At 48.6% G+C, this 21739-nt stretch overlaps 1 protein-coding gene across 2 annotated transcripts in view; it reads left to right on the forward strand.

The window, feature by feature from the left end:
- The window catches only part of NDRG3 (NDRG family member 3), a 60452-nt gene that overhangs the window by 35338 nt on the left and 3375 nt on the right, over positions 1–21739 (forward strand). For both annotated transcript variants that reach the window (XM_017836481.1, XM_017836482.1), the window contains exons 4-15: positions 12424–12529; positions 13223–13343; positions 13806–13868; positions 14193–14253; positions 15901–15987; positions 16525–16581; positions 18068–18171; positions 18517–18582; positions 19030–19081; positions 20368–20415; positions 21083–21118; positions 21208–21259. In XM_017836481.1, the coding sequence (XP_017691970.1) occupies positions 12424–12529; positions 13223–13343; positions 13806–13868; positions 14193–14253; positions 15901–15987; positions 16525–16581; positions 18068–18171; positions 18517–18582; positions 19030–19081; positions 20368–20415; positions 21083–21118; positions 21208–21259 (853 nt within the window). The remainder of the gene's footprint in view (positions 1–12423; positions 12530–13222; positions 13344–13805; positions 13869–14192; positions 14254–15900; positions 15988–16524; positions 16582–18067; positions 18172–18516; positions 18583–19029; positions 19082–20367; positions 20416–21082; positions 21119–21207; positions 21260–21739) is intronic.

The following is a 21739-nucleotide window of genomic DNA, read 5'->3' on the forward strand; positions in this document are numbered from 1 at the left end:
CAGTCTGACATAAGCTGCCATTTGATCTCATGTGTAGCTGACACTTCCCCTCTGCTGCCTCCCACCAGCAGGAAGGCAGAGAAATGTTTGGCTCTCAGGAGAAGGGGCCTTGGGGTGTGGAGATGGTTTGGGATTTGGCTGAATATTTGCAGAAAGCAAACAATGGGTGGAGGAGGTGGGACTAAGTAAGTGCAGGACATACAGGGTTCATCAGAAACAGAAAAGACAAGGCATGCATAAACCCTTGGAGGAAAGGAATAAAGCTTCCCAATACAAAAGCTTGCTGGATGCCTTGCTGGTATTCATGGAAAATGCAGTCCAGAGTAAAACACAGCACAATGTTTGCAGAGTTAATGACAGGCCTCGATGAGGAATTTTTTGCACTTTTTTTTAGTTAAAGTATCACTGTTCAATAAGACCACATTTTAATTATTCAGTTTTGGAGGAGTTCTTTCAGAAGTACATTTGTTTGAAGCTTTTTAATCTGCATTTTTAAATGTTTGGTTATTCTTGCCCAGTCTCTTTGCTTTATTTTTGCTTGCTGTGCAGTCAGAGATGGTATCTGCTGTTGAGAGGTTATTGAAATATCCCATCGTGTGCATTTGCTGATGTGGGAGAGGTTGAATTGAAACTGTGTTCATTGTTTAATTAAAGCCAGCTTGTGAGTGCTACCCACTGGTGTTGAATACAAGATGTTTTAAGGCATCTTCTCTTTATTGTGATGAAATAACATAGAAAGTTAGCTCTTTGAGGAAGGGTTTGCTTTCTCTGTGTGAATAACTGGGGCTGTTCTCAGCAGCAGTGAAACTTTTTGGCTGGGATATTGAAGACCGTTGTTCCTCTGATTTGTACAACGAGTTCTTTTGTTCAAAGCGCTAGAGTGAAATTAGTTACAACACAGAAGATGTTTTGATCTAGAAAGCAAGTTTACTTAATGCCTGCTAAATTAATGCTGCTCCTAATCTTATTAAAACTAGCATCACCACTAAAGTACTGGTTTTGACTTCTCCTGACATCACAACAACAAATATTGTAAAGCTAAAATTATTTAAATGGATTTTTATTTTGGACATTTTTTTAATTTTTGTTTCTTGGGAAGCTTTTCTTCTGATTCCTCCCATCACTGATTTTCCATCTAAAAGCTCTGTTTTCTGTAAAACTGCAGTGTTCAGTTCTGGAAAGTTTTAGCTAGCTGGACTTGGACTGAAACATGGTTCTTATTTTTAACTATGTATGCACAACCCTTCCTTGGGGTTTACTTAAGCATTGTGTTTGCTTTCTGTATTCTGTGGCAACAGTGTGCCAAAGAGGCTGATTATGCAGCTGTGATGTTTGAAGTTCCTGTGCTTTTAATGTTCTTGTCAGTGAGTCCTTAGAGCAAAGCAGATGTATATGCTTTAGGTTGAGAAAGGGGTTTGAATGGTGCCTTTCCAGCGGCAGTGGCTGAGCTGTTTCCATCCCTTATGCAACACTCATTAATGGTATTTCACAGCAACTAACGAGTAACTAACGAGTATTGGGTTTAACTCAACACAGTGAGGCTCACTTCTAGTTGCTGGGGATGTGGAAGGTTTGGAGACACAGAACATGGCCCTGCTTTCTCTTCTTCAGGAGGTTTGAAGATGTTCATGGTCTTCAGCAAGATGCTGAAATGCAGTTTGGCACATCGTGTCAGCAGGAGGACTGTCCTTGGCTGGAAAGGTGGCCCTTGGCTTACTTTACAGGTTCCTTGAGGAGTTGTGGTGATCTGGGGTCTAGCAGTCACACAAAATATTTTAGACTCACCTGTGTATTAGCACATTCAGATCTCCCTTGAGGCCTCAGGTTTACAAAGGCTGTGTGTCTGCAGGTGGTGGCACCTTGAGCCCACTGCCCAGGGATGGGGGAGTGCCAGAGCCATCAGCCTGTTCTGTTTGCAGCCCATGGGGAAGGCTGCAGTCTCATACTCTGCTGACTGAAAATAGCAGTGCAGATCTACGAGGTCCAATTTCCTTCCTGAGCTGGGACAGAGGGGATCTAACCCTAACCCATGTATTCCTCCGTCTGTGCTGGGTGTCTTTCTCATGACACTGGATACTTGACTGGAGTACAAGAAAGTTATAGCTTTAACTGCTGCTTGGAACACATGGGCAGGGCAGCAGAGAGAGCATCTTGCTCCAGCTCAGACCTGTCGCTGTTGTCATGAGTTGCTTATTGGTCTCAGCATTGTGTGGTTGTAGGGGTTTGTGTTCTCTGCTGTGGGAGCACAAACCCAGCCTGCCTGCCATGCTCCTGTTGTATCTCACTTGAGTTTCTTTGAGTGCAGAACCAGTGCCTGTTCTCCGGCAGAATCTGTGTTTGGAGGTGACTTGCTCTTTCTTGCTGTCTGACACAAAGCATGAGCAAGGGTCGCAGAGAGGCACTGGATCTGTCCTTCACTGTCACCTGCCTTTGGAACAGGCACACACAACCGCTTGTTTGTATTACAGCAACAGCAGCACCTTTGTCTCCTGATGCTCTTGAGTTTGTGTAATCAGATTGAGTACCTCGTTCTACTGCTGCTCTCAATTCTCACCCAGAATTTCTCTAATTTAAGACTTAATGCAATTACACAGAGTACCAGAAACCGTTTGCATGCTTGGATAAATCATATTGTGTTTTCTATTAATAAATTTCTGCTGTGCATGGAAATGAATAATTTACTTCACGATGTTGCTTTAGGTCTGATTTAGTCTTGCTTCCCATGCAGCCATCTCCTTCAGCTCTACTATTTCCAAAGTAATTTTGCTCAGAGAGGGGGTGGGAAGCACTTACCTGCCAACTGCCTTGAGGTTGGCGATACTATAATGGTAAGAGTTAACAGGTGGGGATGTTTTACAGTCTGACAATATTTTTTTCTTATCTTGCAGGCATAGTTTGTGGTGTTGTTTTAGTAATGTGTAGAAATTTGAGGGCAGCTGCTGCTGAGAGCAAGACAATGGAATCTCTGCTTCAATCTCTCCATAGTTAGTAGCTGGGATAGGTTGCCCCAGGAGCATGGTGCAGTTTTTCACCTTTGCCAAGATTGGCAAAGATGATGTAAAGTAAATAATAGCTGTAGCCAGAGTCACTGGAAAAGGGGAAAGCCTGCCCTGAGTAATCTGCATCTCCTCCACCTTACAGCAAAGCAGCAAAGGCAGTTTCCTTTGCTTAGGTGAACCAGCAGCTGAATGTGCTTAAGTTGAAAGGTTTTTTTGGGATGTTTCCAGCCCTCTGCTAGTACAGACATTCAACAAGCTTGAGTAAAATGCAAGCAATAGACACCTTACTGCTCTGTGTTCTGCCAGGTTTTAATGTTTAAAAAAAAAATTGAAGGGATTCCACAGATGTGTTCTTCATTGTTAGTCTGCACATTAAATTAGTTCTCAGTTTTTCCAAGGAATTAATTTTGAACTTAGAGCAGCTTCGCACTGGGAGGTCATCTGGTAATGCCAAAAGAGAAGCTTAATAAATTAGTCTTGAAAAGTACTGGTAATATGAATTCTCATCATTAATCATTCCCACTGTGAAACAAATGGTTTACTTAAGTCTTCAATAACTTTTAAAGTTATTAAACTTCTAAAAACTTAAGCACTGGATCACACTCTGACCTGGGGCTGAGGAAGTGTGGCTGGAATTTGGACCACTGTGGTCTGGCACCCAGGTACCTCTCTCTGCTGCCTGGCAGTTTCTGGAGCTCGAGGCATTAGCGCCTTTGGAGCTGCTGTTGGATGCTTCACTCTTTCACTCAGAATGTTTTTTCTCAGTATGGAAAGTTTTCAGGGTTGTTAAGGAAACTCCTCTGTCTGACCACCCAGGAGCCACCCTGGAAGCCACTCTGGCACCACCTGAGCTGGGACTGAGGACCCTTTGCAACTGCTCCTTCCCCTCACAGACCAGGTTTCCTTACCGGCTCCAGCCCAGGTTTCCCACTGCAGAGTCTCAGACCTCCAGATCCTTAAAATAATTTAATCATGGTGCAATAACTGAATAACAAAATACCAGCTGGAGCTGGTGCCTCTGAGGAGGGACCCCGAACAAAGGAACCTCTGGGCTTTTATACCCTCACAGTCGAAGGGCAGGAAAGTCTGGGGGTCTTCAGTCTCTGGCTGTGTCCCTGAGTGTCCGATCCCCCGAGTGTCGCATCCCCCCTCGCTGGGCCACAGGTCCCCGTGCCCTTTGTTATGCAAAGGGGCTGCCCCCCAGAGCTCAACCTGCAGTTCCCACTGCAGCTGCACCCCGAGCTCCCTGCACTGAAGGGATTCTTTAGTGCCAGTGGCACTGTCATTGCTTCCCTCTCTGGCCAAAGGTGGCAATCAGAGGTGGTTCCTGCATTTGAACTGTTTGCCCTCTGTGTGCCCACTTCTTGCCATAATCAGTGCCACAGTAGATTTAACCTTTGGCAGTCATAGTTGAGTGTGGGTTTTCCTCCTCGGTTTAAGAAGCATTCAGAGATGTTAAGGACAAATAGGATAATGTCCCAGCCTTGTCTGACCTTTGCAAATCCCCAGCAAGAAATGCTTCCCAGCAGTTCCTGCTTGGGTTTGATCTCAGATATTTTGAAGTTGCTGTTGGGTTGTGTTTTATCACCTTCCAGTATCTGAGCTTCTATGGTTCACACACATTTCATTTTCTCAAGCTCAGGGCTCTTTGACCAAGAGCAGAGATTCTCAGAAGCTGGCACCATAAAGATCACAGCAAAAACCACAGGGCTTTCAGAGATGGTCAGTAGCATTGGTGGCCTTCCTTTGGTGGCCACTACATGTTCTTCTGCCCAAGCCCTATCTGGAAGTGTATCTTAACAGTATAGCTAAGGCAGGTCAGTGCCTCTCCTACCATGTGTGCACCTGCACTGCTCACCCTCCACCTGAAGGAGAGATCCTGTGGCCACAGGCTCAGTTGCTTTGGTTTCCCAGTGTAGTGGGGCAGTGACCCCAGCGCTGCACTCCTGCTTACAGACTTCCATGAGACCAGCAGCTCACTGGACATGGGGCAGGGCAGAGGGACAGGAGAAGGACTCTTTTCAATGGCACTTCCTCATCAAGTCAGCTAATCTAAGTTGCACCCATTATATGGCACCAGCACTGCATTTTAGCCACAAACTTCTATGGAGCAACAGGTTAGGGAGTGCCAAGATGGGAGAAGTCATTGTTGATGTGATCTGACAAGGGCAGAGAAACGTATTGTTCCTTCCAAGAGCTGCTCTGTGACAGAAGCCATAATGTGTTCCAGATCAACATCCCTGGGGAAAAGGAAAAAAAAAAAAACAACAAACCACCAAACTATAGAAGACTTCACTGGTTTTGCACTCAGAGTTCAAAACAAGAACTGCACAGAAATGGAGAAGATTACTGAACATAAACTGAGCAGAGAGCAAGTGCCCACCGTCCATCACAGCAGAGACGAGGAATGGTGCCAGAAAGCCAGCATGGCTAACAGAAGGGCAAGGAGGCTATTGAAAACAAAAAAGCAATTTTAAAAAAGGCTAGAGAAAATGGAAAAGGTTATAAACTCTAGCAGATTAAATATATGAACAGAACAAAGGCAGAAGGGGATTGTGAGAGATTATTTGCAAGGTGAAGAAAATAACCCTCCTGCTTCCACCTATCAAAATGGAACCACATGGCGGGGGTTGCAGAGTGCTACTGACTTCTCAGGCTCTGGAAGGAGGACTCAAGGAAGATCTAGCCATAGCAATGTGGTGGTTTGAAACTCCCAATAATCTAATTTTTAAGTTCAAGCCCCCCTCCCACAGTTTGCCCCTGTGAGAGGGTTTAGTGATGGTATGGACTTGATATCTTTTTCACCTCATGTGGAAAGTTTTCAGACACAACAAACTAAACCATTATAGAAAATAGAGCTATATTTATAAGTCCTTGAAATAGGGTTAAGTTAGTAATAATGTTGTATTGAATTAAATCTAAATTTAATTTCTTCTGCATGCAAGCTTAGCACAGAGCAGCTCACAGAGGTTACTGTGCTGGAGTGCTCTTTGTGGGGAGTCAGCATAGAGCCTGTCTTAAACCACAGTGCCTGCTGCAGAGGCTGTACAAAAGATAATATTTATGCCTTTTTTAGCAGCTTTTAATATTTCATAATATTTATTAACTGGAACTTTCAACGGAGGAGTTTTAAATGAATTTAAGGATGAAGTAGTTGAGGTGTTAAGTGAGAGCCATGCTCTTCTGTTGAAGCTGCCATGGTGCCCAGTGCTTCACCTGACAGGCAGTTTGTAAGACACATCCCACAGGAATTCTGGGAATTCACTGACGAGCTATACCAGACAGACTGATAAAAACAGCAAAGTGTAGTGGATGAATTACTCTGATCAATATTGGGAAAGGGTCAATGTAAGTTTTGTAAAGGGAAGTCCTGCTCTACAGAGCTGTTGAAATTCTTTGAAAGAGTCAGTAGTGATATAAAAAAAGAGAATTCAGTGGATGCAGCCAACTTGGATTTCCAAAAGACAAGGCCCCTTACCAAAAGGAATCATAAGACATATGTCTTAAGGGGCTTAGGAGGCCATGTGGTCAGAGGAGAAGTCCATTCATGGATGAAATATTGGTTAAAAAAAACCCCAGCATTTGTTTTCACAGTTGTTTGAGATCACTTGAGAAGCACCCTGGAGACCTGTGCTGGGACCTGCACTGCTAAAATATACTCTTCAATGATCTGGAAAAAGTGATGGAAGGTGCAGTGGCAAAATTTATCTGCCTTTGGGTAAACAAAGTGTGCTGCATGTTGAGTCAAAGCTTCCTGCAGTGGAATATGAAAGCGTGGGCTCAGGGCTGACGATAACACGGGGGCATAATACCCTAATATTGCAAGGGATGAGTGACAATGTCAGTGAGGGGCTCGTGGCTTTCAGCAAAGCAAATCAATCCTTGTTGTCAGGAACAGAGAACAAAGCAACCTCATTGTGCTGCCACGTGCACCCACAGCGCCAGTGACGTCCTGCAAGAGCCCTGGGCTCAGCAAGGACAGAGCTGCACAGCAGCAGGATGGTCAGGAGAGAACTGCAGGATGGTCAGGAGAGAACTGCTGTGCCAGGGCCACCCAGATAGTCCCAAGCAGGTCAGCCCAGAAAGGAACATGTGAGGGAGTTGCAGTGAGCTGTTAGAGCATCACTTCTGGGGACTGTGGAAATGGAGCCAGTTGCTCTCCAGCTTCCAAACCAAGGGCTAGGAGGTCTCGTGTGAAATCAGCAGATACAAGGTGGGGAAATTAGTGGTTCTTTTCCCTGCACATTGTTAAGCTTTTCTGGCCACAGGGGGAGGAGCCAGGCTCAAGTAGCAGGAGGTGGCAGCCCCGTTCTCTTAAAGTGGAAGACCACAGCTCTAGTTCAGGAAGTCTCATTTGACCTGCAGATTGTTGGAGGCTGGAAAAATGAAGGGAAACTGTTACAAGATGCATATGTTTGAGAAAATATCACTACATGCTTTTGCACAAGCACACTCTCCTGAAGGCAGCCCAGCAGGCTGCAGCTACAGCTGGTCTCCGTGCCTCCTGCTCCTCCTCCATTGTCGCTCTTCTCATTCACGACCCGCAGGCAGTGCCAGTTTTTGAAGCCGTGGCTCCCAGCTGCTCTGAGCAGATCGATGGCAGCTGCCTGCCCAGGCCCCGTGCCCCTGCCCTGCTGGCAGAGCCCGGGCCATCGGGGTGTGTGGGCACAGCCCTTTGCCCGCGGCTGTGACGGCCACCCCGCCGCTGCTCTGCCTCCCCTTGCAGCAGGGTGGCTGCAGCTGCTGCTTATTCTTTACCTACTCTACAAATAAAGGCAGGAGATAAAATCTCTTCAGAAAAACCTCTGAAAGTTTCCAGTCCCTAAGTGAAAATTACACTTTATTAAGCTCTTCAAAACACAACTGGCAGGTCATGATCTTGTCTCGCATTCATCTCCCTTATTTTGGAGACTGCAGGTTTGTAAAAATTTGGCTGTCTCCTGGCCATGTTTTCCACATGCTTTCTCCTATCACTGTTTCCCTGCACTAGACCAGATCAGTGTTCAGACAGTAGCTGGAGTTACACAGCTGCAAGGTAACAACCCTTGAGTCTCTGTTCAGGCTACACTGATGCAATGTGTCAAAGCTGCCCTGAGCAGAGGCTAGAAAGAAACCAAGCATGCCAGAGTCTAGGTGTCTGATACTTTCCAACTCAACACTTCTACATGAGCAATAGGCAAATACCAGGAGAAAAACATGCCGAGTTGGTGTTTGGAATTGGGCAGTAGTTATGGAGGCAGTGACACAGGGTAACACAGGCAGGCCACCTCGCTGGGGGGCTGGGAAGGGTGTCCACAAAAAAGATGTGAAGGAAACGTGTTTGGCAAGGACTCCAGGTGCAGCCAGACAAGCTGCTGTTCTCACTGAGTGCTCTGGTGCCTGCTGTAACTGGGTTATTCTGCTCCATGTTTGGGAGAGTAATAAGCCAGTAATAATGTAACAAAATAACTTCGGGGGGGGGGGCAGTTCAAGGTAGCAGTTGTATCTTATAAGTGTAGAGATCCTCCTTGCCATCCAAAGTGTGATACCTAGGCTCTTTTTTAAGCCTCTGTCTCGTGCTGTCCTGTGGCTTTGATACGTGGCAGAGCTGTTGTGGAGACAAACAGTGACAGGGGAGTCATGTGTGCTCTAATTGTGTGACATCTGAAAATTATTTTGTCCTTTGCAATCAGAGGTTGAGACAAAAGGGCAAAGTTTCAGAGAAAATGGAGTTCACTGGAAAACCTGACATTTCCTACTGATTACCCGTAGGGAAGTTGGCAGTGAAACTCGGTCTTGTCTCTCCAGATAATCTTGAAAAAGATATCAGCATGATAGCTGATTTGTAGCTAAAAAAGTGAAGGTAGAAACCCTTATCTCAATTTTAGTGGCTGCTGCTTCCTTTGTAGAGCTTGGAAAAAGCCTTCAATAAGTAAAATGCTTTAACCAGAGGAGGGAAGCTGCTTCCCAGGAGGAGGATTTCCACCCTGCCTGGAAACTAGCAAGAGAAATAAGAAATAATCTTAAGCACTACCAGTCTTAGGCATTGTCACTGTATAGGGCAGAGTAAGAAGTTTGCAGATTTAGCATCTTAAACTTTTTAAAGTTCTGCTTCCTAGGATTTTTTAAGATGGGATTTCTCAAAGATGGGATTTCTCAAAGATGGGATTTCTCATGTTGCTTCCATCTTCAGTGGACATTCCCTGTATTGGAATCACTAAGGACTGAAGGAGTAGCCAGGGAAGTCCCCTTCAGATTGGGCTGGTGCCCAGTGGGGACATGGAAAACCTCTTCTCAACAAACTGTCTCATTTCCCCAAATCACAGTTTACACAGTTAGCAATGTCAAAGTAAGCAGGAGAGCAAGGATTAATTATTAGCTCAAGGAAACTCTTCTCCTTTCCCACTAGAGAGCTGAGACCCAAGCTCAGCTTCAGAAAACAGAAGTGCAGGGTGCTGCAGTGTGGCAGAGGCTCTGAAGGGAAGTGGGTGTTTCTGTTTCTAGTACCTTGTCCTGTAGCTCACCTAGTGAAGGCAGGTGTGACCTGAGCAGTGAGTTTCAGTGTAATTCCAGAAAAGACTGTAGTGCAGACTTTTGTCACCAGCTCTTTTGTTGCTTTCTGTGCCTTTCTCACTGTTGCCTCAGTTTAGGTTTTGTGCTTCTGTTTGATAGTTGACCTTTTGCTGCTGCCTTAGACCCTCCCTAGTCCCCCCGCACAAGCCATGAGTCAGTTTAACCGGCCTCGTGCTCAGGGCAGGGTTATTCCTTCTGCACTCCCCTTGGGCTCTGAGCCACAACCAGCATTTGCCAGACCTCTCTATGAGCTTCTTAACTCACTGACCTGGCAGAAGTCTAACAAAGTAAGATTAAAAAAAAAAAAAAAAAGAAAAGAAAAGGGCAACTGGATAGTTCCCTGCCAGCTCAGTGAGTTAAAGCTGCTTATGGAAGAGCCCAGCAAGTGCCAGAGCTGGCAGGCAGACCTGCTTTTAATGGCAGTCCAGGCCTTGGTGAGCTCAGGGGCATAGGGAAGTGCAGACGGGGGTTGCCAGCTCCGGTTGCTTTGGCACCGGCTGGGCTCTTCCGTGAGTTCCCTGTGTTTCACCATTCCAGCAACCAGCACTGCCAGTCACCACTCCTGGCCTTCTCCAAAAGTTGCCACTTTATTGTTAAAGGGCTTGTTAACACCTGCAGGCTTGGAGAGCACTAAACTGGGGGCCAGTGCTGTGGCTGTGCAGGACAGGGCTTTGCCCAGCTCAGCAAAGCAGCCCCAAGAGCTGAGACATGGTCAAGGGGCAGAGCTGGGGGTTTTCTGGAAGCTCAGGAAGCAGAGGCTGTGCCCTGGGCTGCCTTGTGCAGCCTTGCCATGAGGGCAGGCACTCCTGCCACATGGACACATGCTCACTTTACACACACAGACTAGTCCTGTCCTGCCCCCTCCATGGGAGCATCAGGCTGGGTAACCTCGCCTGCAGAGGGGTCTCTGCTGCTGTGTAGGTAGGTACTCCAGCTTCTGCATGTGCACAGTGCAACAGCTGCATGCAGGTAAACCCCAGCCCCAGTCAGAGGTGTCTTCACAAATCCTTCAAAGCCAAGCTCCAGAAGGCTTCAGACTACCTCAGGTGATTTAACTGTGGCAGCTTCTCCTGTTGCCACACTTTTGGGGGAAGGGGATAGGCTTTGGAGCCCTTGAAAAGAAGCACAGCTGGGGGAAGGAAGGTCTTCCACTGCAAGAACTAAATCAGTCTGGCCCATAACTGGCCTTCAGAGTGCCCAGAAAAGGGAGGTGAAGTGAATTTCTGATGTGCTGCAAGCCAGGTACTCTCACCAGTCCTGTATTTGGTTTAATGACTTTCAGGGTATTGGAAATTACTGTTTCAAAACCATATTTCACATGCTTCATGTAAACTAGTAAAACATGTTTTTGAGGTGTAATGTCCTTACTTCAGGGTGAACCATGAGGCTTTTTCCTCAGCAGATGCCGTTTTAATATGAAGAAAGTAATTGGTGCTTTTTATAGTGTCTGTAAGTCTCTCCTTTGATTTCTGTAGATGAGAGAAGGGACCTAAAGATGATGTTGTGTACCCAGCCTCCCTGCCATCTCCACAGCTTTTCCAAAGTCCATAGTTATCCCAGATCAGTGTTTGTCTCACTGTGTTTGCAGCTATTTTAGTTCAACTTGGACAATGTTGTGGGCACTTCTGCATGTGTCCTTATGAGGCTGTGGCTTGTTTCTGCACCGGACAGAAACTGAAGAGGTACCAGGAGGCCTCGTGCTCCTCTTGCTGTCTGACATAAGGCACAGTGCAAAAAGCTCTTGATATTTGGGAAAAGACACATGGTTTGGCTGGCAATTAATCATGAAACAGGTCGTGAAACTGCTCCACTGATGCCCAGCTGGAAACCAGCATAACCTTCCATACTGGTGCCAGCTGCCAGAGGCACTGGGGATGATTCAGTGTCACATTACCAAACCTGGTATAATGGAAAAAAGTGTTTGGCTGAGGTACAGTTGTCAGCCTTCCCTGGGGTACAGGTCAGCAGACACTAATGCAGCAGCATGGGCAAGAGCTGAGCTTTGGCCAAATGGCCAAAGTGGGGCTGCAGTAGACAGGCAGCTTGGGAGAACACATATGTGTGTGTCTGGATCTTTCATTTTTACTGCCGTTGAAAGGAAAAGCTGCCACTTACTCCTGTGTGGATGGGAGCAACCTAACAGGCAGGCAGTGATGGGATCTGCAGAGCCTGGGTCCCTTTGCTGTCCCATTTGCCTGCTCTCTGTTGTGCTGTTTCCCAAACACCCTGGTACATGGTCCCCAGAGGCTGCCAGCCTCTTGGGCATTGCTATGTCCCCTCCCACCAGCCATGGACAGGATGATGCCAAGGGGGTGCGTTGGGGGGTGCACTGGCAAGAGACTTGTAAGCTGGTGTGTTGGAGAGAGGTCACCAGCTGGAGAACAAAGGCTTGGCTGTGGAAGTGGAGCTGCATTCGTGATGCTATGAGTCCCTAGACACAGCTGCACATGTGACACCCAGCTCTGCTACAGTGCAGCAACATCACTGAAAGCCACTGAAATGAGATCTTGGTCATGGGAAGATGCAGGCCCGGACCCTTCACACATCTCAACAAAAGCAACCTGCTTTGGGCAGCGGTTGTACAGAGGAATTGGACAGAGAGATTTGGCAGGGTTGTGGATCGGCCAGGTTGGACAGGTCTTGGAGCAGCCTGGTCTAGTGGAAGGTGTCCCTGCATGTGGCCAGGAGGTGGAATGAGATGGTGTTTAAGGTCCCTTCCAACCCAAACCATTCTGTGATTGCAAAAGCTGTACTGTGGGTAGGAGAGCAGTGCTGAAGTGGGGACAAGGCCCTTGGTGCTGGCCTTCAGTTAGGTTTCCCTGTGGTGCAGGCAGCACACATAACACTGAGGCTCCTTCTTCTCTCTCTGCAGGAACATGACATTGAGACAGCTTTTGGAGTGGTTCATGTCACCATGCGGGGCACACCCAAGGGGAACAGACCTGTCATCCTCACATACCATGACATTGGCCTCAACCGTAAGCCCTTGCATTCCCAGGACCCTGAAAAAGTGATTGTTTGTGGTATTTGCTTTTAAGTGTGGGGAGCAGCAGGCCTGACCTGGAGCTGAGGTCATTCCAGGGTGAAAAGATAAAGGTCTGCAGGAGAGAGAGGGAGAGAGAGCATGTGGCATGCCCTGTCCATTCCAACAGCCCTTGAAAGGTAGGGCCAAGGTGGAAAGGTGGAAATAGGTCCACCCAACACACTATAATGCTCTGTCTGACTTGTTGCACTGTGTGATAGGGTCTCCTTTCCCTGGGTGCTGGGCAGGTGAGCAAGTCCCTTCTACAAGGCTGCAGAAGCAATGTAATGTTCTAGCAGGCTCAGTTCTCTTTCGACATGTCTTCCCACCCAACACGTGCTGTTACGTTCACACGGGTGCTTCTCCTGGTACTGTGAGTACCTCCTGGTACTGTGAGTACCAGGAACAAGGCCCTACTTTCTGGAGCACACAGGCTGGGCTGTTTGTCTGCCCTCCAGTCGTGGCAGTGCCTTTGCTGGGACTTGCTGCTATGTTGCAGTTTTGAGGCACAGCAGCACACGCCATCCAGCACCCTCTGCCCCGTGGGCCTGGGGGGGCTTGAGCTCCTGCAGGTGTGTGCCATGTGTTTGGAGGGTGGATTGCAATAGAACTTCAGGAAATGTCTCATTTTGTTTTGTTGTTGTTGCAGACAAATCCTGTTTTAACGCATTCTTTAACTTCGAAGACATGCAAGAGATTACCCAGCATTTTGCTGTGTGCCATGTGGATGCACCAGGCCAGCAGGAAGGAGCCCCTCCATTCCCGTCTGGGTAAGAGCTCTGCAGAGACCTGTGTTGTTCAGCCTGTACTGAAGTGGCACCCCGTTTGTGCCAGCTGGGACTGCCAGGCTGAGTGTAGTGGGAGGCAGCTCTCAGGAGCAGAGGAAATGGCAAGATGAGGAGGCTTCCCAAGGGGCAGTCAGGGAACTTTCTAATTACTGAGACATGGGTAAAGCCCTCACTAGTGGTGAGTCTGGTACCAGTTGTCTGACTTGAGCATGAGCCCAGCACACTGCAGTCGAGCTGGCATTTCGTCTGTCCATCCTGCCACAGAAATCTGACTGCCCAAAAGACCACCGCTCTGTTAGTCTTGTTCTGAGGGATGGGATCCACACAGTTGGCTGGAACACACAGTATCATTGCAAATTAATAACCTGTGCACATGCCTGTCAGATGTTCCTACCTCGGGTAGAACTGGAAGGTAATCTCTATTGAGATGTATTTGGTTTTCAGGTACCAGTATCCCAGTATGGATGAACTGGCTGAAATGTTACCTGCTGTTCTGACGCACCTGAAGTAAGTCTGAAAGGAAAAGGGGTGAGCCAGCTGGAGACAGCCATTCCAGCACGTACCTGTGCCTCTGCTTGCCACATCTGAAGTGCTCACTGAGGTGTCCCAAGAGACCTGAGCATCTCCCAAGCAGTGTGCCCCTGTCTAGTTCTGTGCTGGGAACACTGTCTGCTACCTGAGGCAATTTAAGGCTGCTGCATCATTGCTGGGTCGTTTTGAAAACGAGCCATAAGTGCACAGCTGGATGCAGAGAGGGGAAAGGCTTTGCCACTAGGGATGCTTCAGCTGAGCTAAGTTAGTGTTGTTGACTGTGAAATGCCTGTATTTCAGCCTGAAAAGCTTCATTGGGATTGGCCTGGGAGCTGGTGCTTATGTCCTCAGCAGGTGTGCAGTAAGTATCTCTTCATTGCTTGTGACTCCTGTGAGCTGTGGTCCTCACTGATCAAACAGGCAGTGTGTGGGGCAGGGGCAAAGTAGCAGTTAATAATTACAGCAGGGCTGCAGGGAGCCCTGGGAGAGCTACCTCCGGCCAGATGGTTATGTTGGAGCAGTCAAAGTTACTCTGAAACTATGCCAGGTGTGGAAAGACTGCAGTGTGATGCTTTTGAGTCATCAGAGCCCATTCTGACTGCTAGGAATAGCCAGCCTTGAGTGTTCGCAGAGACTGCCTGCATTACTATGTGTTGTGTCCAGTGTTTGTGACACCAAAGAATTGATGTGATGTACTGCAAACCAGTGCTGATGAGGAATGTGCTTTGTCACTGGAAGGAAGCAGATTTTGTACTCCACCCTTAGATAAAAGTGTGCTGTCTTTATCTTAGTACCTGCTTACACATTTCTCTCTAGTGCAGTGTTTATGTGAAATCAGTGGGCATCATTTAACAGCCCAGGAATTTGCCTGAGTCTTTCAGAGATAGTGTTAAAAAAACCCAGAAATCTGACATTTTCAGTAAAATTTTCTTTAGGTTATTGAGTGCAGAGAGTTGTCAATTATTTAGGCCATTATTGTTTCTTAAAGCCCCTGTGCTGGGCAGCTGCCCCTCCTACACAAAGTTCTCTGCTTCCCATTCCCTCCAGTCAGGGTTGAGCCTGGAGCAGTGTGAGGCACTGGTGTTTGGCTGTTCCTTGCTTTCTGTATCTTGTGTAGTTTTCAGCCCTGCAAAAGAAGAGCTCGTGTAAATCAGCCTTTATGCTCAGCACAGCGAAGTGCCACAAAGCCCTTGCCATGCTTCCTGGGCTGTAGGCAGTTTCCTGCTGAGCACAGGGGTGTTTCCTTCTGCTTCACCAATCTGTACAATGGAGCAGGAGAGCTGCCATAGAATCTCAGCCTTGGAGTGAGCCCAGAGCTCAGAGGTGGCTGGTTGCATTAGATTGCTGCGTTTGTGTTTGCAAGCAGTTGTCATAAGTGCTGTGTACCCATGTTTCCCCCACACACAGCCTGAGTTACACTGCAGGGTTTTGGGGGGGCCAGGATGGAGCAGGGGAAGGGGTGTTTGCAGGCTGGGGGGCAGCAGAGGTGCTGTCTATGGAGCAGGTGCCCCTGCAGCTCACGCTTGCCAGGCCTTTGCCCAGGCTGCAGGGACTTGGGAGCCTCAGCACCAACTTCTTTGCCATTTGCCCCATCTCCACTGGGAGACTGCCTCTTTCCTGAGGAGTGGAAGGAGTTGCTCTCCAGGCACAGGAGCTTGTCCAGGTTCTTCACAGTTGTGCTGGATTGGAGCAGAGAGCGTCACTGCTCCCAGCCCTGAGACACACAGGGCCTCAACAGGACCTGCAGCTGCCCGAGGTCCCCAGGAGGCACTGCCAAGGCCTGCTGGGGCTGCAGGGCTGTGGAGCACTCGGTCCCTCTGTGCCATGGCCGAATCGAGTCCAGTCTGGCTGGGAGCCGATGGCTGCCCTGCACAGAGGAGCTCCCCACTTTGTCTGCATTTCACTGTCCTACACCTTTTGCAAGAAGCTTTCCAGCTGCTGCACCAGCCATTTTTCCCCATGTGGGCTGAATGATCCTTCTGAGTGTGCCTGTGCTCTCTCCCCACAGCTCAGCCACCCCGACCTGGTGGAGGGACTCGTTCTTATTAATGTTGATCCATGTGCAAAGGGATGGATTGACTGGGCAGCATCCAAGGTGAGATTCTGCTTCCCCGCACATCTGCTCTCCGCAGCACTTACTGAGCAGTGTGTAAAGTAAGAAAAAAGGACAGAATAAAAGAATTCGTCCATTTCTGGCAAGAACTGTAAAATCTGGTTTCTGTCCCTGCTGCATTCTCAGTCTGGGTGTAGTGTGGCCTTGGCCATAGGAGCAGGGGTGGGTGTGATCATATGTGAACAAGAGATGCAGATAAACTGCTTGGAGGTGAGTGGCTCTAAAGCACTCAGCTTTCCTCGGATTTAGTACTCTTGCTTGCAGCTTCATTTGACTGAGATTGAATGGATCTCTTAATTATTGTGGCCTCTTGCAGTTATTTAAGGTTCCAGGTTTCTGGAGAGCTATGTTGTGTGTGCACATGTTTCTTTGAAGCTTTGCATGCCCATCCAAAACTTCAGGCGTTTGTATCTTCTATCACTTGTTATTTTCTTTACTCTGAGGAGTTGCTTTGGAATGTGTAATGAAACTGTATTTCCCAGTTACTCTCCCTCCTCCTCATTCACAGTCACTCTTCAGTTTTCAGGCTGGACAACCAACATAGTGGATATTGTCTTGGCGCATCATTTTGGCCATGTAAGTACCCAGGTGTTAATGTTGCCCATGCAACACGGAGCTCTAACTTCTGTATGTAGCTGCTCCCAAATAGCTCAGGTCCATCAGCTAAGGGTTGCCACAGGTAGTACCATCTTCTCTGTGTGTCAGGCTCACACTGGGGTTTGCATGCTGCAGGGAGCACGCACATCCTCACCCCTGCCCTGACTGTCTCTGGGCATGATAAGGAAGTAGTGTCCCACACACTAGTGGCAGAACTCCTTGCGGTTCCCTGGCCACTGCCTGCAGAAACAAGTGGCAGCCAGTTCTCTGTGGCCAGCGTGGAAACCTTTGGAGTTTGAGTTCAAGATACCACAGATCAGCTGGATCTGACAGTGGTATCTTGTATGTGTCCAGATGTTGACCTGCTGCATTCTGCTCTTCATCTTCCCTTTCAGTTTCAGGAGAGGCAAACCAGCCCCTCCTGAAAACTTTGGATACAGCAATGAGCTGTTTCCCTCCCCCTGGGCAATGGCAGGGCCTGTGCCTCGTACACACTGTATATGACACACAGCAAATCAGTTCCTGATCTGGAGCCCTCCTGCAATACATCAACCCTGGAAGGAGTGCTTCCTTCTCTGGCACACCTTCCTCCTGCTCAGGGCACATGCTGTTCTCTTCCTGCTCTTGGGCCCCTTCACTCTATGTGAATTCCTTGCATTCCCTGCTCTCTGTCTCTGTCTCTCTAGGAATGCAGTTTCTTCTTAGAACTGGGTGTTGGAATTGAACTTTCCTTTGGTCCCAGTCTTGTTGCCTACCTATAAAGCTTTGCTTCTTGAACGTTAAGCATCAGCGGAAGACCTTCCTAACCCAGAATGATTTGTGTCTGTGTAAACATTACCAAGGCTTGGGAGTTAACTTACCCCATCTCAGGATACCTCAACTCTTGCAGCAGATGAGTGCTGCCAGTTGTAAAACCACAGTCACATTACCAAAGCATGGCAGGTGCCAGGCACGTCACATACCCCTCCTGTCTCCTGGGTACTGATGTACTCTGGAGTTGCTGCCCTCTGTCTCACTACTCACAGGGAATGAGGCACTTTAATGCTTCAGTATTTTTATGACTAAGGGGCCTCTGGTGGTCTAGTGGTTAGGGTGCAGGACTCTCACCGCTGCGACCCGGGTTCGATTCCCGGCCCCCCGGGCAGATGGAGCTCATCAGCCTTGTAAGGCAATCCATCTAAGAGAAGGTCACTCTAAACAAACCTACGTTCTGAGACCCTCACTGCCACTGTCCAAGCTTGCTCGGCCCCGGCAAGCTTGAACCTCAGGATTAAAGGGTGGGCTCAGTTCAGCGCACGCTGTGTCTCACCTAAAAAATCCACTGCGCAGGCTCGAAGGGTTAATGACCTTTCCCAAATCTTCGCTCGCGAAGACTGGCCATTATTATTATTATTTTTATGACTATTGTTTCTTTACTTGTGAAAAATATTTTTTCCTGTCTTTCAATTCTTCTGCTTTTGTACAGGAGGAACTGCAGGCAAATCTAGATTTGATCCAAACATACAGGCTTCATATCGCACAGGACATTAACCAGGATAACCTTCAGCTGTTCCTCACCTCATACAACAGGTACAGGATAGCTTTTTGCCTGACAGACTGCTCCCATAGCTTTCCTGCTCAGTAGATGTGCTGCCATATGTATTATCCTACTGGATATCATGTCAGGGGAACCTTTGTCCTAAACCTAGTCTTCAGCTTTATCCTGAGCCAAGCCCAGCCCTCGTGTCTGCCCACAGACCCTGTGACACCTCAGTAGATCATCTCTGGGCACACAGCAATGCCATGAGAGTGTGGATCCTATTTCCTGGGGATGACTGCTGGGGCTGTTGCACTCATGGTTGGATTTTGTGTGCTCCCACAATAACCAGTTTCCTCTGCAGATTTGATGGAGAATTGTTATGCTTTATCTTTCAGTCGTAAAGACCTGGAAATTGAGAGACCGGTTGTTGGTGTCAATGAAACAACTGCAAAAACACTCAAGTAAGTTGCTCTGGATCGGCCTGTCTCAATTACTGACAGCAGAAAAGATGCTGTTGCTTTCTCAGCAAGAACCCCACCAAGCCCAAGCACTGGAAAGACTGTCTGGGACAGTCTCGGGCTGCGGTGCAGGACTGTCATCTGCAGTGGGGCACAGAGGTGTCTGGAAGCCCTCTCATTAAGAACACCCTGAGATTCTCCAGAAGGCAGGGTCAGAGCACATGAGAGCAGCAGCAGTGGCAGGTGATTTGTGCAGAGAAAACAGTACGGGTGTGTGTGCAAGCCCTGGAGAATGTTTTGGTGCAACAAAATGCCGAGATATGCTGGCAGGCAGGAGTTCTGAGGAGCCTTTTTTTGTTAACTTTTCATGAGGCTGTTGGTTCACAGAGCTCAACCTTCTCAGGAATCCCTTCGATGCACTGCAACACATCTGTTTTGGTTTTTGACCAGGTGCCCTGCCTTGCTCGTCGTTGGTGACAACTCTCCTGCCGTGGAAGCAGTGGTACGTACCCATGGACGCTTTCCTCTCCTGACATTAACCCCACAACTCACTGAGCAACCTTGCGGTGCTTTCACCTTGCCCAGAATCAGTCACAGACAGTGGCTCTTTGTCCCAGGCTCTTTTCTGGTCCCTCAGCTACTCAGTGGCCCTCGGAGCAGCTCTGAGGTGAGAATGGCAGGATTAGAATGAGCACCGTACTCGACATGTGATGCAAAGGACCCTGTTCTGGACCACGTGTCCTTTGCCTGCAGTTTGGTTTGAGTTGTGAATTGCTGTTCTCTTGCTGTTACACTGAGGCTACCAGGAGATTAAAAATATCCAGTGTGACTCCAATTCCTGTGGTGTGGAGTCCCATAGAGCTCTGTTAAAGCACTGCATCATCGGGAAGGCAGCTTTAGGAGCATCTCCTTCCTGTTGTCCTCTGCAGACACCCATAACCCACTTCCCTCCCAGCACAGCTGTAAATGGGGCATGGCACAGTGCAGTGGGGTTGTGGTGGATGTTGCTCCTCCCTGCCAGCCGGTGATCGTGGGGAGACCAGGAGGTCATGAACAAAAGCAGTTGTCTAAAACCATGGAAGAGTGTAGGAATCTATTAAAGCAGTAGCTTGGACCTAGGAAACGTGCATGGAGGGCATTTTCTGGCTATGGCCTATTGCCTTTTCGTCACTCTGTTTGATCTGGAAGTCTGAAACAAAGTCTGCAAGTTTTGACTTTGCTAGGATACTATCCCTGAGGATTCCCATTGCTTCCTGACCACAGCATGGGTACAGAGTAAGGTCTTCTGCATCTTGGTGAACTGTCTGGCTGCCCAGGTTCCCAGCCCACGATAACCTCCCCTGCTGAGGTTGCTTTCCCTATATGCCCCCCATATATTCCCTCTTTGCAACAGCCTTACAGAGGCCATGGCCTCCTTCTCTGGCCAGGGGAGTAAGTGATGTCCCTCATGCTGCACTGTGTAGAAGTCTCCTTCCCTCCCTTGCTGTCAGAGCCCAGAAGGTGCTCCAGGGTTTCATGGTGCATTGCAAAAGCAGGGAGTGATTTCACTTGAAGTCACAACTGTCATCACAAGATCCCTTAGATGGAACACCTGGCATTCCTCCCTGGATCTTTTATTCATTGTTCTCTTCCTACAGGCTCTCTGCTTTCTTGCTCAGTCCTTCCTGGCCCCAGAGAAACTCCCATCGCTGAAGACAGCCACTGCCTCTGGGGCAGCTGCCCTGCATTTTACATCTGACTCTTCAAGTTTTCTGTGTGATACCATGTCCCTCTCTCCTTTTATTCTAGGTGGAATGCAATTCACGTCTTGATCCAACCAAAACAACCCTTCTGAAGGCGAGTGCCACTCCAGAATCATTCTGGCCTGCACAGACACTGGTTGTGCCGAGCCCAGCTCCACTTAGGTTTTTGCCTTCCATGCATTTGGCTTTAGGAAGTTTGTAGACAGTCATTTAGAGTGTGTTCTCTCCTCTGTGCAGCCAGAGCTGGGAGGGAAGAGTTTGTCAGGGGGTTCCCGAATCCCTGCTTTACAGCCAGCTTAACTGGCAGGGAAGACCTTCTGAGGGTTAACAGAGGTGCCCTGCCTCCACCCTGTGCTCTGCAGCAACAAATTCCCTTTTCCAGTCCTTGCCCCCTCCCCCATGGCCCCACAGTGTGCAGACAGCTGCTACATGGCAGTGCAAAGTGGCAGATTTGGGCAGAGTGGCTGGGGAAGCAGAGGTGGTGGAGGGTCACTGCTGGCCTTCTACAGAGTGGCCTGAGATCCCTTGGTAGCGTGGCCTCCAAGGTGTGGGGTTCCCTCAGCAGCAGGTCCCAAAAGGTGTGTCACCCAGCCTTGCTCCAGCTGTAGAGGTGAGGTGACAGAAGCCACAGTAGAGGTGAGGTGACAGAAGCACCAGGATGGTGCTCTCAGCGCTGGGGGGTGGGCAGGGCTGGTGTGGTGTGGGATTGTCCTCCTGGGGTGGGAAGGACAGCTCAACCTGCCTTTTGTTTCCTCTTGCAGATGGCCGACTGCGGGGGCTTGCCCCAGGTGGTTCAGGTGAGACACACCTGGCTCTCCCAGGGCACTTGGATGGTACAGAGCCCTTTGTTCTGCTTGCACTAAAGCCACCCTCTCTGTTTCCACAGCCCGGCAAGCTGACTGAAGCCTTCAAGTACTTTGTGCAGGGAATGGGCTACAGTAAGTGGCAAACATAGTTTTGTGGTTTGGAGCAGGGTTGTCATGAAGGGAACTCAGCCTTTCTGGTCCATCCAAGCCCACTGGCATCTGTGTCCCTACCCCCGATCTAGTGTGGTTGCCAGGAGATCCATCCATGCTGGAAAATCAACTAGTGTGCTGACAAGCCTTAGCAAACCAGTGTTGTTCCCTGACATGTGTTGGTGACTCCTTTTTGGTTGCTGGTGTTGGTAAAACCTTGTAAGTCCGTCTTTGTGCCAGTCCAGAAAAATTGTGTTCCCAAGAACAACAACTCTTCTGCGCAAACCTGCTCTAAGGGGAAGGAGGGTGCAGCCCCACAGCTGGGACGGGGACATGAGGGCTCTTCCCTTTCTCCTCAGATGTTCCTGTTTCTCTCAGACTCTCACTAGGGATAAGCAATAGCCCAGAACGAATCCCTCTAATGGCTGAACAGGGAGCTGAGTGACTTCTGAGACACCCAGG

The sequence above is a fragment of the Lepidothrix coronata genome, unplaced genomic scaffold (assembly GCF_001604755.1).
Source record: "Lepidothrix coronata isolate B3197 unplaced genomic scaffold, Lepidothrix_coronata-1.0 Scaffold278, whole genome shotgun sequence".
In the NCBI taxonomy this organism is placed as follows: Eukaryota; Metazoa; Chordata; class Aves; order Passeriformes; family Pipridae; genus Lepidothrix; species Lepidothrix coronata.